The sequence below is a fragment of the Jaculus jaculus genome, chromosome 6 (genome assembly GCF_020740685.1).
Source record: "Jaculus jaculus isolate mJacJac1 chromosome 6, mJacJac1.mat.Y.cur, whole genome shotgun sequence".
In the NCBI taxonomy this organism is placed as follows: Eukaryota; Metazoa; Chordata; class Mammalia; order Rodentia; family Dipodidae; genus Jaculus; species Jaculus jaculus.
Genome location: NC_059107.1, coordinates 107,577,603 through 107,596,978, shown reverse-complemented (window position 1 = coordinate 107,596,978; position 19,376 = coordinate 107,577,603). Strand labels below are relative to the sequence as shown.

The window sequence follows — 19,376 nt, the reverse complement described above, 5'->3', positions numbered from 1 at the left end:
TTTATATATATATATATATATACACACACATGTGTGTGTATATATATAAAGAGAGAAAGATAGAGGGAGAAGGAGAATGGGTGTGCCAGGGCCTCTAGCCACTATAAATGAACACCAGACACATGTGTCACCTTGTGCATCTGGCTTACGTGGGTAATGGGGAATTGAATCTGGGTCCTTAGGCTTTGCAGGCAAGTGTCTTAACCACGAAGCCTAGATGCTCAATCTTTTTTTTTTTTTTTTCCCCTGAGGAAGGGTCTCACTCTATCTCAGGCTGACCTGGAATTCACTATGCAGTCTCGGGCAGGTGGGGGGGCTTGAACTCATGGAGAACCACCGACCTCTACCTTCTAAGAGCTGGAATTAAAGGTGTAAGTCACCACGCCTGACTTAGATATTCAATCCTAACAGCACCTCAATGCTTTGCTTTGAAGCAGACTTGGACACACACAACAAGCACAGGATGCAGCTGCTCGGCCGGCTCTGACCGGGACAGGAGCAGCTGTGGGAAGCACCTCTCTGAGCACAGCCAGGGTCTGAAACGGCGTGCTGACGCTGAAGTCTCATCCGTGAAGTCCTCACGGTCACTGGGCAGAGAGGGCAGGGTGCACAGACTGGTCCACGTGTAGGTCAAAAGCCAGCAGGGCTTGCTGGTTAGGGTGCGCTCTGCACTCAGCCAGTCGTGCTTGAACCCCAACTCTACCATCCCACCCCCGACTGGGGCAAGCTGTCAAGCTTCAGTTTTTTTCACCCGTAAAATGGGGACTTCCTACACCATAGGGCTGTTGTTAGAATGACATGAACCGGTGTTTACGAAGGGGTGCCTGGCACATGTGAAAAACTCAGAAAATACAAATGGCTATTTTGAAAGTTTTTAAAAATATTTTATTTATTTATTATTTGAGAGAGAGGAAGGGAGGAAAAGAGAGAGAAGAAACAGAAAACAGGAAGAGGAAGAGGCAGATAGAGAAAATGGGTGAGCCCAGGTCTCCAGCCATTGCAAATGAACTGCAGACACATGCACCCCCTCGTGCAACAGGCTTTTTGTGGATCCTGGTGGACTGAACCTGGGTCCATAGGCTTCATGGCAAATGCCTCAACTACGAAGCCATCTTTCCAGCCTCGTGTTCTTTTGTATTTTTTTAAAGTATCATTCAATCACAGCTGCTAGTGAGTATCAGCCACATCACATGATTCACCATGAGCTTGAAAGAGGCAACTTAGGGTTGGAGAGATGGCTTAGCGGTTAAGCTCTTGCCTCCGAAGCCTAAGGACCCTGGTTCAAGGGTCAGTTCCCCAGACCCATGCTAGCCAGATGCACAAGGGGGCGCACGCATCTGGAGTTCATTTGTAGTGGCTGGAGGCTCTGGTGAGCTCATCTTCTCTCTCTATCTGCCTGTTTCTCTCTGTGTCTGTCATTTTCAAATAAATAAAAATAAACAAAAAAATTTTAAAAAGAGGCAACTTATGTGAGCCTTGGTAGATTTCAATGATATATTTGGCCAAATTTAGATCATTATTAAAATTGCCCCAGGAACAAATTCTCCCAATCTTTCCTGCCATAGGAATGTTCTTGGCTGGCAGAGATTCCTGTTTATGGACTCCCCAAATATCATTAAAGGTTACTGCTCCCTGGCTAGGATGGGCATTAAAAGGGGGAAGCAGACTCATTTCACTAAAGACAGAAAGACATGAAAGTAGGAAGGGAACTAACTGGGAAGAAAAAAGAGCTTAGCAGGGATAACGGAGGTGGATATGATCAAAACACTTTATATAATGTATAAAATTGTGACAAAAATGAAATGGAAAAAAATAATACTAACACCACCATTAATATCTAACTGAAGTTTAAGATATGTCATTATTCCATGTTTAGCATATCCACAGCTGAAAAATTTAAACAGCAACCATATAATTTTGGAAAGCTAATGCCTGGTGGGATGAGCCATTCAGCTTGCTGAAGTTCCTGTGCTGTGCTGGGCATGCGCACACACCTGTAATTCCAGGTGGGAGCATGGTGAGTTCAAGGCCAGCCTGGGCCACGTAGTGAGATACTGTCTCATGAACCAACAAAAATCTCATGTTAGCATAGAGTTGCAGATTCAGTAATGTTTATCTGAAGTGCTTGGGACAAGAGTCATTTCCAACCTCAGCATTCTATGGATTTCGGAACACTGTCTTGTATTGTCTTTACCTGCTGAGTGTCCCTAGTCTGCACATCCTGTACCTGAAATGTTCCAGAACCTGAGATGTTCCAGAACCTGAAACTTTGGGGCAGATTTTACCATTTCAAATGTTATAGTACTTCAGAGTTTGGAATTAGGGATGTTTGGTACATACTTACATATTTTTTTTGGTCAAGTAATTATGCTATTAAATGAAAACATTTGATTAGAAACACAATAGGTAGAGATATCTACCACCACCGATCTCTCCACCTACCATCTGTGGAATGCTCTAGTAGTTGTTTTTTGTTTCCTCTGTTCACAAGTTAAAATAACTAATTCACAATAGTTTTTGAAATAAAGCAGGACAGAAAGTTAAAGTCACATAAAACACAAATAACATGTGAAGGTAAAACTGTCTAATTTTTTCCAGAATGCTTTATTTATTTATTTAAGAGAGAGAGAAAGAAAGAGGTATATAGAGACAATAGGATCCCCAGGGCCTCTAGCCACTGTAAGCAAACTCCAGTTGCATGTACCACCTGTGTATCTGGCTTATGTGGGTCCTGGGGAAATGAACCCGGGGTCATTAGGCTTCACAGGCAAGCACCTTAACTGCTAAGCCATCTCTCCAGCCCCAACTGTCTAATTTTAAAAGAATCAATTACTGACCTCATCGCCCATGTGAGACTGAAACTCAAACTTCATTGGTGGACAGAATGCAGCAGGGTACATCTCCATGAATCTCTGCTTGTCACTCCGTGGCTCTAAGTTGTCAACTGCATTCTCAATAATGTCTAAGCCTTCATGCCTGGAGGTCTCAAGGTTATACTCCGCAGACAGATAAGTTCTCAGGGCTCTATTCAGACTTGCATGGTAGCCGAGATCACAGCACTTTGGAATTCAGAAGAGCATAGTATACAAAAGTTAATTCAGAAGGTGAGGCCTACAGTCCTAAGACTCTTTTGTGTGTGTGTGAGTGTCTTCTTGAGGGACTGTTTGTAAGAAACTATATACATCTTAAGAAAAATAAACCAATTCAAACACTATGTACAAAATCCAAGTTGTAAAGATCCAGTTTAATTTGCAAGCAAGTACTTTTAACCACTGAGCCATTTTCCCAGCCATTTAATTTGTATTTTAGGTACTTCATGTTCCTCCTACAGCTGTCATCTATTAAATTAGAACTCAGGAGGGCACAGGATTGACGGTCACCACATTCATTCTTCTGTATACAAAGGCAATTATGTACAGACACCAGGAAGCAATTGGAAAAAGCAGCCTGCTTGGGGAGGAAGAGACACATAGGAGTAAAAAGTCACAGAAGGTGGGGCTGAAGAGATGGCTTAGCAGTTAAGGCACTTGCTGGCAAAGCCAAAGGACCCAGGTTTGATTTCCCAGGACCCATGTAAGCCTGATGCATAAGGGGGTGCATGCACTGGAGTTACTTAGCTGGAGGGCCTTCTGTGCCCATTCTCTCTCTGTCTGTCTCTCTTCTATCTCTCTCTCTGCTTGCAAATAAATAAATAGTTTTAAAAAAGAGACAGGTGACTCCTCCCACTGGCTGTGCATGGGGGGTGATCATAATACTCTTAGAAGAAAACACAGGGTTAAGCTCGTAACATTGGATCAGGCTTTGGTTTCTTAGACATCAAATGCACAAGTAGTCAAAGAAAAACCTAAGCTGGATTTCATCCAAATGGATGATCTTATGCTTCAAAAGTAATTACCAGAAAATTGAAAAGACAACCCATAGAATGAGAAGGGTTTACTTATTTACTTTCTGCTTGTGTTTGTGTGGTGTGGTGTTTTGTATGGTGTGCGTAGGCATGTGTGCGGTGTATGTACGTGTATCTACCCGTGGGATGCCTTGTGCCCACCTGTGGTGGCTGGAATAGAATGTTGGGGTTCTGCTCCATAGCTCATTGTTTGAGCCAGTGTCTTACTGAGTCTAGAGCTTGTCAGTTTTTCATGAACTCTGATGATTCCTGGGTCTTTGATCCCCTATGGAACTGGAGATTTACAGGCACTAATGGCCACACCCAGCTTTTTATGTGGATTCTAGAGATTCAAACTCAAGTGGTTTGGAGCCTCCTCAGGCTCTCATGCTTGCATAGGAAGCACAGTCAGCAGATGAGCCATCTCTCTAGCCCAAGAACAGTTTTTATAAATCATATATTTAATAAAGGACTTGAAAGCTGGGTGTGGTGGCACACACCTTTAATCCTAGCACTTGGGAGGCAGAAGTAGGAGGACTGCTGTGAGTTCAAGGCCACCCTGAATAGGTAAAGAACTCTTGCAACTTCATAGTATAAGCGGCCTAGTTAGGAGAAAGATAATGAACCTAAATAGAAACATATGCAACACAGAACACAGAGAAACAGCAAGTGAGTAAGTGTTGGATACCTGCAGTCATCAGGGAAATGTGAAGCAGAAGGACACATGACAGAAAGTGGCAGAAAGAATATGGAGAAATGCAAACCCTCACACACTGTTGTGGGGGGGGGGGGTAAAGTGATTCATCAATGTTGGAAAACAGTCTGACAGTTTCTCAAAAGGTTAAGGCCACTGTTACCATAAGACCCAGCAAATCTCCTCTCCTAGGCATTTATAAAAAGAAATGAAAATATATTTCCACACAATAAATAATTTGTATGCAAATGTTTATAATAGTTTTACTGAGAGCATTTGGGACAACCTGAATGTCTACCAACCAATAAAATAAATAAATAAATTAAATATTTACATAATATTTACATAAATAAATAAAAGTGGTCTAGTCATGTAATAGAATATTATGCAGCCACAGAAAGGAACAAAATAATGATGTATGCTACAACATGGACAAATTTTGAAAGAAGCCAATTACAGAACCATGTAGGTCATGAGCCGATTTACATAAAGTAATCAGCAAGGACCCATCTGCAGAGATAGAACGTAGACTAACGGCGGACTAAGGCTGGATGAATGGAAGCACTGGGCGGAGGAAAGGAAGGCGAAGGCATGCAGAGTTTCTTTGGAGTTAATGAAAACGCTCTAAATTGATTGTGGGGCTGGTTGTGGAGCTCTCTGAACATATTAAGCATCAGTTGCAGACCTAGCGGGTAAGCTGTACGGTACATGAATGATACCTCAATAAAGCCATTAAAAATTTAAAAGCAAAGTCCAATGCTGAAAGGAAACAACGAAAACTAGCATTCGACTTTCAGATTCTGAGACGGACACACTGCGCTCAGGAGACAGATTCGACTTTCATCCATGCAGCGCTGCGACTGCTCCAGCAATTTATCCAAATCCTTCCAGGCTGCAATATGCTAAGTGAAATCTCCCAGATTTGCGCATTTTATTGACAACTTAAAAATAAGCTGATCTATGGAAGGGAAACAGGTTTGAGTCTGTCAAAATAATCCAGAAATGCCTTCCTTCTTATCCCCAGAAATAGATTTTAAAATACGAAATGACTGCCCAAGTCCTTATTCTAAGGCATAAAGGAGCTGTGAGGACTTTTAGTCTTCATTACTTTAATTTGTACTTGTGGTCATTTTTTCATGTTGCGTTTTAAGCAAATATGATTTAACAGAAGCAGTGAAGTCTGGAAATTAGTTTATCAGTTAGTAGTAGAATTTTAGATTTGGACTTATAGTACAAAGTCCTTAAAGAAAAGACAAGTGGCTTTAAGTAGACAAAACCAGGTCACCTCCATGTTGTTCTAATGAAATTCAATCAATTGGATTTGATTTAATTAAATTCATTAACTGGGCAGGTGCCAGGGAAAATGCTAGGCCCCAGGCATATTAAGGGTAGAACACAAACACCTCTACCCTTAAGGAAATGAAGTAGGAGCTATTCATTGATGTGCTACTAAAGCAGTGGCTGAGGGGCACCTAGAAGTGGCCGTTACACAAACAGCATCTCCTCCACGACACGGAGCATCCAGTCAGACTTTATGACGAAGGTACCCATCCTCATCTGTAGTTAGAACACAAGGACCAACCTATTTAATCCTATCTTCGCCTCTCCAATCCAAATGATTAAGACTGGTGTTTTTACATAAAGATATTCTAAAATCTTGTCCCTCAAAGCTTGGTCAGAAGCAAGAGCATTGCCAGGGGATTGTTACAAATGCAGAATCCTGGGTCTCAGGACCCACTCATTCAGAATAATAAGTTTAGAAAGGCTCCATAGAGAAGTTATTATAACCCCGACATGCATAGAGCTAAAACAATCCCGGGCTAGGGTCTTGTAGCCCTGCCCTTTGGGGGCGCTATTTCCCTGAATTAATAAGAGGGCTTGATTAGAGATGAGTTGATTTCTAGAATCAGAAAGTACTTACAACATCACAGTCACAAATACAAACACATGACATCACAGTCACATATACAAACAACACAATCGTGAAATACAGCTCTCAGTCTCCCGATTAATTCATTTCCAGTGAGACCAGCTGCACTCAAATATAGAGAATGATTCATTTTTGGTGAATTTGGAAATTCTAGTCTTAGCTGAACAAAGTCTTCTTTTATTCCCCTTGCAGCTCACAGTCCATAATGGTTCTGAGGAGCAGTTCTGTGCACATCAGAGGGACTGAAAAACTATTACATCTTTCAGTGAATACCTTATCTTATAAAAATGTGATTTTGCAAAGGAGATGGACTCATTTCTTTGAGATGAACCAGTGCTTAAAAACATTCCATGATGGCAGAAGAATATAGATTCTACCTGGTTATAAGGAAACAAATGAGACTACCTTATTTTTATTGATCCAAATGAGACTTAGTAAAAAAGCTGAAATTGAAAGAAGCAACTCTAAGGAAAGCTTTTCTGCCCCTTACCCAATCCATGATTCTTACAACCCAGATGGGAAGACAGAAGGAAAGGGGAAGAAGGGAAAGAAGAACAACTATGCAATTGATTGGGAGCTTTGAAGAATACCTGCTAAGTTTCCATCAGTCCCAGATTCAGACGGTTCATTCCACGGGACCACAAAAGCACCAGTGTGCTCCAGACCCAGGGCAGCCAGGTGGATCCTGTGGGTAAGACCTGACTTTGCTGTGAATTCCTAAACAGGATGGGTGGGCACATGGCTTAGCAACCCATCTAGATGCCTAACAAATACCTTCTGAACTTTACTGTAAGCCCCATGGTTCCTGAAATGAGCTTTGAAGGAAGGGTCTTTCCTTAACCCCTGTGGCTCACCTCAGTCTAGAAAGCCACTTACTTGGTATGACATTATTATTTTTGATATGCAGCATGTCCACATTCTGGGTTTTTTCAAGCATCACAAATGTGAAAAAAAAAAAAAAGAAAAGAAACAGGAAAGTATTTCTTCTCCAAGTTCCTCTGAAAGAGTAAAGCTAGCCACATAACAGCCACCCCGCCCTCCCTTCCCCCTGGCCAAACTTGAAGCTGAAATTACATTGGATATGTTAATATTTAGGATATTTGGTTAAGGAAGTCTAAAGTAATTCCACGGAGCTTATGAATTATTAATGATGATATGAAAGGCCATCTTCTGCACAAAGAGTGAGTTATAACCCAAGTGCACTTAATGTTGAAAATACCTAAGAAACCAACAAAATATTTCATGCAACAAAGCAACGTTATTCTGATGTATGCAGAACTCTGAATGAATAAATAAAATTATGGATCAAAACTGGAGGAGGAAAGATTGTTGGAAGCAAAAATGTGTACTTAAAAAAAATTCTTAAGAACTGCCAATGCACAGCCCATTAGGTATTAGTCTAATCATCACATTAGGCTCATTTCCTTATGCAAAAGGGTTGCAAGCAGTAGTAAAATGAAGATGAAACCCAAGTATTGAGGACTGAGACAAACACTTCATCTTGCCTCAAACACTAAGAGCCAGCTGAAGGCGTACTGGTATCACATTAGGTGCAACTGGGTTGTCGCTATTCAGACGACATCAGTATCAGTTTTCCTCCCTCCCTCCATCTCTGAGTCCATGACATAAGCCCTAATGAGAAGTTTGATAAAAAGGTGGACTTTTCCATAATGGAACTGCATAGAAATGAAGTCTCACATTCCTGTTTTCAGAACAGTCATAGCCAAGTATATTTGCCAGGACAGCCTTAAAAGCACCTGGAGGCCAGCCCCAAGTGCCCGCAAGGGCCCAGAATTACGCTATCCTGAAAGCAGGCTGTCATGCTTTACTCTGGACGTGGCCTGAAAGGCTTGAGGGGTCTTTACTCCTGGTTCCTATGTCTGAGTTTCATTTGTAAATTTACTTTTTCACTATTTTTGTGAAACAAAGTTGGAGTTTATCAAGAGAACATTTGAATACTGACTTAAGCATGAACACTGAGCAAGGGGAAGAGGGATGTATAAGAAAAGGACATACTATGCACTCTAAATGGGCACACACTTCTCTAGACAGTCTCTGGATTCTAACAGGTATGGCTTTGACCATTATCTTTACCGTGGATATTGAATAAGGACTTTTTCTATCCCCTATTTTAAGAAAGACTGCGGGGGAATGGGGGGAGGGAAGGTATTACCATGGGATATTTTTTATAATCATGGAAAATTTTTAAAAATTGAGAAAAAATAAAATAAGATTTAAAAAAAGAAAGACTGCAACTCAAGCACACTGGAATTTTAAAAACAAGAAGCTTTTACTGATATAAGTGCCGTTCAAAGGAGTAGGAGGAGGTAAGGCCAGAACTTTCGCATTCGTACTGCAAGAAGATGGTTTTCTTCTGAATAACTCACTGTCTTTGTCTTTCACTATTTTACTTTCTAACTATTTGCAACTTCAGCCTAGCAACTATAAACATAAACATCTCATAGGACAGAGCCAGGCGTATTAATTTCTACAGGCAAATTTTATATACCCGTTCTTATGCCTGGGTTTCTGATGGTTCAGAGAGCTGGCAAATTAGTTTTTGCTAGTATTTTAATAACAAAGCCAAGAATTTAGCAAAAAATGTTTTGAGTTTTGTCCTGAGCAACGAGAAGGTCAAAATAGTACCTCGATGTGCTAGGAAGAGATATAAAGCAAGAAATAAAGAGACCTGACATTTCATATGTGAGTCCACGAGGAAGCTCAGGAAAAATGGTTTCCTGACGCATCTCCCACCCATCAGACTCATTTCCCCCCAGGCCACATCTCTATTACCAGCCAAACTGAAATCAAGGGAAGGGAAAGAATCACAAGCGAAGCCAGCACAGCAAATCCAGGCCAAAGGTAAGTGCCGTGGAGACCACCAAGGGTCGGAGCAACAGGCACAGCGTTAGGAGGAAGGCTGCAGCTCTTCTACACAGGGCAGTCAGGCCGCAACAGAGAGCCCTGAAGAAAGTGTCTGGGGCAGAAGTTCAGAGACCCCAGGCAGGAAAGGGCCTGGTGGTTCTGCGGAGCAGAGAGAATGGCAGCCTACCTGAAGCATCGTAGCTGAGGGCACTTTGTGGATTGAAGCAAAGCTGACAGTTCACAAAAGGTTATGGGGAACAGTTTGGATTTTATTCCAAGGACATGGAAAGTCTCTGGAAAACTTTAAACAGAAACTGTGATGTCTGATTTCTGCTTGGGAAGAGATGGAGTTTTGGAAGGTACGAGTGGAAGTTAGGGAGACATCTCAGGAGCTACTGCAACACAAACAGGTGATGGCAAGCTTTCATCTAGGAGATGAGACCTAGGGGCACATGGTGAGAAGTGGTAAGGGTTGAGACCTTTAGCAGTAAGAAGTGGTAGGATTTTCTGACACATTTCATGTGGGAACTCAGAAAAACCAAGGTTTGGGCTTGTGTGTGTGGAAAAGTGGTGCTGTTTTTTGAGTTATGAAAACTTGGTAAGAACAAAGTCATATGTGGAGGGTGATGAGAGTGGGCACAAGTAGATATCAACAGTTATATTTGGGGAGTTTGTCACATTCAAAATGCCCACGAGGGACTGGAGAATTGGCTTAGCGGTTAAGCGCTTGCCTGTGAAGCCTGAGGACCCTGGTTCGAGGCTTGATTCCCCAGGACCCACGTTAGCCAGATGCACAAGGAGGCACATGCATCTGGAGTTCGTTTGCAGTGGCTGGAGGCCCTGGGGCACCCATTTTCTCTCTGTCTGTCGCTCTCTAATAAATAAATAAAAAAATAAAAATAAATAAAAATGCCCATGAGACTTCTTAGAAGAGTCTTCCCCCAGGCACAAGCCCAGGGAGATGATCATGGCTGGCAATACGAATCTAGAAGCCATCAGATGGCATTTCAGCCAAGAAAAAAATGTGAAAGACAGAAGACCAGATCATCTACTGGACTTTGAACACACAGAGGTCCAGCCAACTAGGGTAAGTGTGCACTGGAGACTGGGAAAAGCAAGAATATCTGTATCACATGAGGAAAGAAGGCAGGTGGGATTCCTTTGAGGAGAAGTCCACAGCATCTTCACTGGGAAGAACTTCAAATGCCAACGACTGCAGTCACCCACTTTATTTCAGTTTTTAAATACCCTTTTTTCTAAATCATAGTAGATTAAAAACATGCCCAAATTAGTTTACATGATCATTATAATATCTAACCCATTTAACATGATCTCTTTATAATCTTTCTAATAAGAGTTCAGGTCTACTGGGGAATACAGTATTACAATTTGGCAAGTTTTCATGGACAAATCTTAATACCACTGTGCATGGGGAAAAGTCTAACTAATGAAGGAAACTCTGAACTCTGAATACGTTGCTTTTTAATTAAATGCATGTCCTAAGAGACAAAAAGATAGGGCTAAAAGCTTTAGCATAGCTGATTATTCATAAATGATAAAAAGAGATGGCATATAGGAAATATGGTGCAATCTAATTTCAATCTCACTCTGTGTAGGACAATAAAACATGTGACAGATATCTGCATGAAGAAAATTGGCTACAGTAGGAGATTATTCCCAGGAAATACTTTATGAAACAAAGATTTATCCTTCAAGCTTCAAAGTACCCTGTAACCTTTCATAGGGAGAAATTGGAGAGAACACAATTGTGCTGAAAGGATGACAAATTTTGAATTGCACTGTGACACATGACAGATAGACTTTTACTATTGAGGACCTGGATTCTCTGAATGCATCCTGGATGTGTGGGACTGTATGGAAACAGCCCAATGGCCAGTAAGCCAGTTTCAGACCCTGTTGTTTTAAGAACACCAAATTTCCAGAATGGTGAATTTGATTATAGATCAGGGAACCTCACTATTAAGACACATTCTTTTCAATTTCTTTTCACCAGTTTGTAATCACTGGAAACTGTCAGCATTCTACTGTAAATATTGTCCAATTTTTATAGGGAAAGTTATTAGCTCTTTGCCCTTAATATTGGACATAGCAATGACTATGGATATGAAACCCTATGAAACAATAATCTATTTTCTGTACAATTACGCCTATATTTTCTTAAACTCCCTTCATTAATATTGGAAATGTATTTCTTACATATTTAGTATATGTGCAGCCAAAGCAAGCACTATTTCTTACATATTTATTTGTTAAAATACAAAATTAAAATTCTTGCTGTGAAATTAAGTCTTTGTTCCACTTAATCCACAAATCACTGGGATACACACTGAGACTTAAGATTTTCCTTGGAAGCAGAGAAGTTCTTGTAGTAGTCTTTTGCTTAAGTGACACTCTGGCATACCTAACGCTAGGTTTATACACACAGCAGGGTTCAGAAAGCTACGGCCTGTGAACTGAATCATTCATGGCTTAATTTTATAAAGTCTGACTATAGCTCAATTATGCTCATTTTCTAACTTATAGTCTATGGCTGCTTTGGCACTGAGGTTGAATAGTTGTGACAGACCATATGGCTCACAAACCCTGGAATATTTACTTCCTGGATCCTTCCAGGAAAAAAAAAAAAATCAATCAATTCTTGCTCTAAAGTATAATGACCAATGTCAGTAGCACGATAAACATGCAAAATGTATAGGTGCTAATTCTCCTGTATTTCTACTCTGACAATTAGTCTTTATTTTACAAGCATTAGTTGTGCAATATTTGTGTTTGTAATTATAATTAAATGTTAAATTAACAGACAATAGAAGCACAAAGGAAGTTGTTAGAAAAACTTAAGAGAAAGCAAAATTGCTATCAAATGAGGCAAAGGTGTGACAATTGTGTACAACTGTGAAAATACTGTAGTATTCAGAATAGTGTATTTCCTGCATGGAGGCACTCTGAATCATTCACAGTGCACAAATGAACTGACTTGTGTAAAGAAAAATACCAAGAATTCTGCACACAAAGATAAATCATAGTATGCAACTAGCAAGTACACGTATATTGGTAAGCTTTTATTAAATATTTAAGGGAGTTACCATTTTTTTTATCCTTTTAAAAAAAATTTTAGGGGCTGGAGAGATGGCTTAGCGGCTAAGCGCTTGCCTGTGAAGCCTAAGGACCCCTGTTCGAGGCTCGGTTCCCCAGGTCCCACGTTAGCCAGATGCACAAGGGGGCGCACGCGTCTGGAGTTCGTTTGCAGAGGCTGGAAGCCCTGGAGCGCCCATTCTCTCTCTTTCTCCTCTATCTGTCTTTCTCTCTGTGTCTGTCACTCTCAAATAAATAAATAAATAAATAAATAAATAAATAAATAAAAATTTTAAAAAAAGATTTTATTTTTTGTCATGGTAGAAAGAACCAAACCTAGGACCTCATGCATGTTAAGCAAGTGTTCTAACACTAAGATATAGACTTAGTTCCTTATTTAAGTAGGTAAAGTATGCCAAATTTACAGAAAAGTCTAAAACAAGTTTCTTTTGTTCAAAAAAGTATTTTTATTTATTGATTTGTAAGCAGTGAGGGACAAAACAGTCACATAGAAAGAATGGGGTGCCAGGACCCCCAGCCAGGCGAGTGGACTTGAGATCCATGTACCACTTTGTGCATCTGACTTTATGTGGGTACTGGGGAATCAAACTTGGGATTATAGGCTTTGTAGGCAAGTACCTTAACCTCTGACCCATCTGTCCAGACTCAAAACATATTTCTGTTAAATAAAATATTGCTGGTATCTCATAAATTCCCTAGGGTATCCCTCCCAGTCACAAGCTCTTCTCCAGAGGCAATCCAGTGTCTAGACTACCCGGGAGTATTTTAAACATGGTTTGGCATACTGTATTAAAATAGTTTTAGCTAAAATAAAAAATTAGATATTTGCTAACAAATGAACTATCATTTTCTTCATCATATTATCTTTGAATCAAGCAAACTTTATAGTTTTAATATTTAATATTTTTAATTTAGGCTTCATTATGAAGTCTATTTACCTACAGAATTTATTAAAGTACTGTTTTCAGTGGAAAAAATTTACAAAATTAATTAATCTATGCCAAAGGCATACTAAAGGATTCAAGACATACTAATAATAAATATCAGTAGTGCTCTAATAACCATTACTTTGAAATTATTAGAATTTCTCTACTTTGGTGAGCATTTCTGAAAGGGGGAAAGAGGTAGCAATCTTATCAATTCAAATATTAATAAGTAAAGACAAAGTTAATTCAAAAGAGGTAAAATTTACAATTATTAAATCATTTTTAAATATCGGTAGATCACCCCCCAAATACATAGAAAAGACTTGAACATGCCTATCAAAATGTTAAATTATAGGCCTGGGGAAATGACTCAGTACTTAACAGTGTGAGTGTAGTCTAGGTATCAGATGAAACAGAAACCTACTGAAATGAAAAGATCAGCACCACTGCGCGAAAGAAGTAGGTTAAAGGACTATATATATGTAAAAATGATTTCATGCCTCCCCTGGGTCTAAGATTGTGTGTAGATGGAGCAGGTCCAAGGTTACCAGTAATAATCTCAGGTATAAGGATGTGATCATTTGATTTTAGCAATGTAGCATTTTTAGTGTTTTGCAGTAATCATGTACTATTTTCTGTACTAATAAAATAATCATTTAAAAATACTATTATAGGAAAAATTTATGACTTTTTGTTATATGGATAGATGTTTTATGATGATGGTCCTTCACAGAAAATTTATTAGAAAAGAAACAGATACTAATATAAGTAAAATCAGGGGAAAGGGGAGCTTTATATCAGGAGGTCTAAACTTGAATTCTTTGACTCTTTATAAAGCTTTGATTTAAACAAGATACGGTTACTGGCTTCCATGCTGTTTCAATCATGCATTTAAACATATCATCTTGATTTTTTTCCTCACTGGAGGCATAACAATTCTCCTTATTCATATCAGATAGCTCAGTGGAAAATTATTTTATTAAATAAGGACACAAAGCACAAAGGATTCTAGGTACCTCTGAATACTAATTGACCTGTTTCTTTTTCCCCAGGAAGGGTCAAGCTAAATGGTTTTTAAGATCACTACTATATATGCAAATTGGATTCTGACAAATTGAGCAGCCATTTTAGAATGTACATAGTCACACTCTGATTGCTGTAAAAATGAACCATGGAACAGAAAAATTATTTTCACTATGTGAGTACTCAATTTTGGGTGACTGACAGCAAACCAATTTCTTGTCATTTTCTTTCAAATTTTGTATATAATATATTTTGGAATTTGTTCACATTTTAAATTTAAAGATGATCTTTAAAAGTCAAATTTTTGAAAAAAAATTGAGAAATCATTGTTGCCTATTTAGATCAGAGTTAGAGCTAGAGATTAAAAATGATTGAGTTTGGCTGAGACAATTCCTCTTACCCCAAACCAAAGGCTAACCCCACAATGCATGACCCAACAGGAGGGGCCCTGTGGAGGGGGGAGGACAGGGAGAGTGCTAACAATGGTATCAACTTGACTATATTCACTGACTACAAAAAGTAAAAAAAAAAAATCTTCCCAAAACACATAATTCCCTGTAGAAAAACCAAGTATGCTGAATATTACAACCCAGGAAAGGTCCAAGAAAAATATCCTAATGTTTCAGTTTTAAAAAAGGTAAAACTAGGGCTGGAGATATGACTTAGTGGTTAAGCGCTTCTCTGTGAACCCTAAGGACCCTGGTTCAAAGCTTGATTCTCCAGGACCCACGTAAGCCAGATGCACAAGGTGGCACATGCAAATGGAGTTTGTTTGCAGTGGCTGGAGGCCCTGGGGTGCCCATTCTCTCTCTCTCTATCTGCCTCTTTTTCTCTGTCTGTTGGTCTCAAATAAATAAATAAATCAAAATAAGCAAAAAACCCCAAAATGTCTGAGTTTGAAACCACACCTTACTATGATTGAAGCTGCTGGCTCTCTAGCCTGGCCTAGCTTCAGTGTTTACTTGTTTTATAATAATAGCAAGTGGCTTCTTTTCCTTTTATTTATTTGCAAGGGGGCGGGAGGGAGGGAAAGAGGAAGAGAAAGAGAGGTAGAGAAAGAGAGAGAGGGAAAGAGAGAGGGGGAGAGGGAAGGAAAAAAGAGAAAGTCTAAGTGAGCCAGGACCTCTTGCTGCTGCTAAGGAACTGCAGACGCCTGTGCCAGTTTGTGCATCTGGCTTTATGTGGGTACTAGGCTGGCAGACTTTGCGAGTAAACATCTTTGACTATTGAGCCATTGCCCCAGGCCAGTGTTAATTTTTTGATTTTTTTTCTGAGGTAGGGTCTTGTTCGAGCCCAGGCTGACCTGGAATTCACTTGCGTAGTTTCAGGCTGGCCTCGAACTCACGGTAATCCTCCTACCTCTGCCTCCAAGTGTTGGGATTAAAGGCGTGCAGCACCATACGCAGCCAGTGTTCACTTTTGTGTGTGGTAATTTACTCAATAAAGTGGAGAAGAAAAATGTCGTTACCTCATCGGGTTGTGATGACAAGCTGAGCTCATGCTCAGGAACCTGTCTGTGCACTGCAGAGGGAGAGCTCAGTAACAGTCCTGGCGCGGGGGACTCCCAGGGTCCTGTCACGCTGCGCCTGTCTGTCAGCACAGCGCGGGAATGCTGCGGAGGCTCCGCTGGGCACCCCACAAATGCTGAGTAGCAAGCTCAGCTTAGTAGACTCCTCTATCCCTTCAGCATCTTGGTAGACAACACCATCATTCACCTGGGAGTCATTTCTACCCTCCTTCTCCCCCACTACACTGAATTCCTCTTGGCTCTGCCCTCATAGGTAGCACCCCACCACTTCTCAGAGGTGCACGCCAGCATCACTGTTAGCCTGGCCACTGCAAAACACTCGTGCTGACCCGTTTACATCAACAAGGAGGGTCCATTGGGAGGGGGTAGACCATGGATGAGCCTAAACAATGGTACCAAACTGCCTGTATTGCTGAAAAGAAAACTAATAAATTAAATTAAAAAAAATAGGGCTGGAGAGATGGCTTAGCGGTTAAGCGCTTGCCTGTGAAGCCTAAGGACCCTGGTTCAAGGCTCGGCTCCCCAAGTCCCACGTTAGCCAGATGCGCAAGGGGGCGCACGCGTCTGGAGTTCGTTTGCAGAGGCTGGAAGCCCTGGCGCGCCCATTCTCTCTCTCCCTCTATCTGTCTTTCACTCTGTGTCTGTCGCTCTCAAATAAATAAAAAAATAAGAAGTAAAAAAAAAAAAAAAGAAAAGAAAAGAAAAACACTCGTGCTGTAGCTGTGTCTGCTCTTGACTTCCCAAGCACTTTGGTCTGTTTTCCACTCAGCTGCCAGATCTTGAGTATGTACACAGGGTGTTATCACTTCCCTATTCAAAACCCTTCGCTGGTTCCCCATCACACTGAGAATAGCGTCCAAGCCCTTCACTGTTCAAATGACCCCAGTAACCAGGCTTCTGCTGATCACAAGTCCAGCACTTGCTCCTCATTCATTCTGCTCTAGCAGGGCTGGGCTGGCCCGCCTTTGCTCTCCCATGAGCACCCTGTGCTTTCTGAACATTACCTCTGCTTCTGCAGTTTTCCTTTCACCAGCTCTTCTGTAGGGCAGGGGTCGGAAATCCCTTCCTCAGTGATGTGGGATAGCTCTTTAGTCAGCTTACTTCTCTGCTCAGAAGTAGGCCTTCTCTGACTGCCCTTCATTTTTTATTTATTTATTTATTTATTTTTGGTTTTTCAAGGTAGGGTCTCATTCTAGCCCAGGCTGACCTGGAATTCACTATGGAGTCTCAGGGTGGCCTTGAACTCACAGCGATCCTCCTACCTCTGCCTCCCAACTGCTGGGATTAAAGGCGTGCGCCACCACGCCCGGCCTGACTGCCCTTCAAAAACGTACTCCTGGGGCTGGAAAGCTGGCTTAGTGGTTAAGGTGCTTGCGAGTGAAGCCTAAGGACCCAGTTTCATTTCTCCAGATCCCAGGTAAGCCTGATGCACGTGGTGGCACATGCATCTGGAGTTTGTTGGTGGTGGCTAGAAGGCCCTGGTGTGCCCATTGTTTCCCTCTGTCTTTCCCTCTCTCTAATACATAAATAAAAATAAAATATTAAAACAAAACACAAAAATACTCCTGCAGCTCCATTCTTTTCATATAGATATTTGTGTGAATTCATTGACAGTCTGTCTCCTGACACATATGACAACTCCATGGCAGAGATGACTTAGTTTTGTTCTTGGCCCTGTTGGATTCCCAGTGTCAAGACTAGTGCCTGAGGGGGTGGGTAGGGTACAGCTCTTCTGCCTCAGTAGGCAATGTTAGCTGAGGACAACGTACTTAGCACTGTCCCCTTAAGCACTAAGTGATGGTCTCGGTGGTCAAGTGAGTGTTTAGCTTGTCTAGCATCCTGCATGTCCCTAAACATATATCTACCAGGGGTTGTGTTTGTAGTCTGGTTGTGCAGTGTGTGTCTAGCATGTTGTGTGGCCTTGGGTTAGACCACGCTATCTCTGACCAAGGAAAGCACAAACAAACAAACATCCAGGAAGCTCTTGGTGTCTACCTGGTATCCTGTAGATAAGTAAGAAATTCTCTAAAATACATGGCGAATTTTCCTTGTATCAAAACTGGCTTTGCCAAGTCCTCTAGTTATTGCTAAAATAAGTACTAAACAAACAAAAGTGTGGAGGAGTTACACAGACTTAGTTCTACACTTCATATGTTTTAAAGATGCCTTCCAGATCTAAGTTTGAAAATATGGGTCATGAAATTCATTATTTCTATTCTGGAAACCTAGAGAATATTTTTATTCAAGAAATGTAGCAGCTGTCTAACAGAAAAAGCTCCATGGGTTTCAGAGGAGTGCTGGAAAAAAAAAATTAACAACCACCACAAAAGTTTCTGTGCTTAAAAAAAAAAAAATCAAAGGATTAGTTAGTTAATTCATATATTTGCAACAAGAAAAAAGAAAAAATCATTAGTTTTGCTTATTACTATGTGTTTCTGGATAATAGAATTGTGATGAGATGTTGTATAGAGACTAAATAAAAGGGAAAATTATATCAGAGTGCAATGAACTAAAAATAATTTTCTCTCTAAGCAATTCTTTTGTAAGTCCCAAACCATAGCTCTAAAATAACAACTGAACATATGATACTTAAACTCACCATGAAAATGAAGTTGCTTTAACCTACTGTATATTTAAAGTATGACAGTTACTACAGGGACAGGGAGATGGCTCAGCAGTTAAGAGCACTTGTGGCTTAAGCATGAGGCCCTTGTGGACCAGAGTTGGCCAAGTTCAATTCCCCTGGCCATTCACATCTATAACCCCAGTTCACATGGGGCAGAGACTGGAGAATCTCTGGGGTTTGCTATTGGACAGAAGCTCTGGGTTGAAGGAGAAACTCCCTCTCAAGAAAAGAAATACACAGACGAACAATGAGAGGAAACCTGGCCTTCTCCTTTGACCTCTGCATGCATACACATGGGGTACACACATCTACACATACATATGCATGCATCATATATTATCCACACCACACAACACATACCCTACACATTCACACATACACAACACAAGTAATTGTACAGAATCATGAAACTGCTAGATCCAATCAATACCAAGCAGTACATGTATATGGTTCCAGGATAACAGTCTTTATTATGGTATATTATTCTTACTTTGTATCACCTGGAATTTTATTAAATTAACTAATTTGTTTGAGACAGAGAAAGAGGGAGGGATGGAGGAAGAGAAAGAGAAAGAGAGAGAGAGAGAGAGAGAGAGAGAGAGAGAGAATGAACCTCCAACTGCTGCAAGCAAACTCCAGACACATATGTCACCCTGTGCATATGGCTTACGTAGGTCCTGGGGAAAGGAACCTGGGTCCTTTGGCTTTGCAGGCAAGAGCTTTAACTCCTAAGCCATCCCTTCAGACTGCACCTGGTATTTTTTAAAACTTACTTAATTAATTAATT

The 19,376-nt window shown here is 40.7% G+C and overlaps 1 protein-coding gene across 2 annotated transcripts in view; it reads right to left on the bottom strand.

Annotated features, from left to right (window-relative positions):
- The window catches only part of Srgap1 (SLIT-ROBO Rho GTPase activating protein 1), a 308,516-nt gene that overhangs the window by 87,831 nt on the left and 201,309 nt on the right, over nt 1–19,376 (bottom strand). For both annotated transcript variants that reach the window (XM_004650052.2, XM_004650053.2), the window contains exon 7: nt 2,838–3,059. In XM_004650052.2, the coding sequence (XP_004650109.1) occupies nt 2,838–3,059 (222 nt within the window). The remainder of the gene's footprint in view (nt 1–2,837; nt 3,060–19,376) is intronic.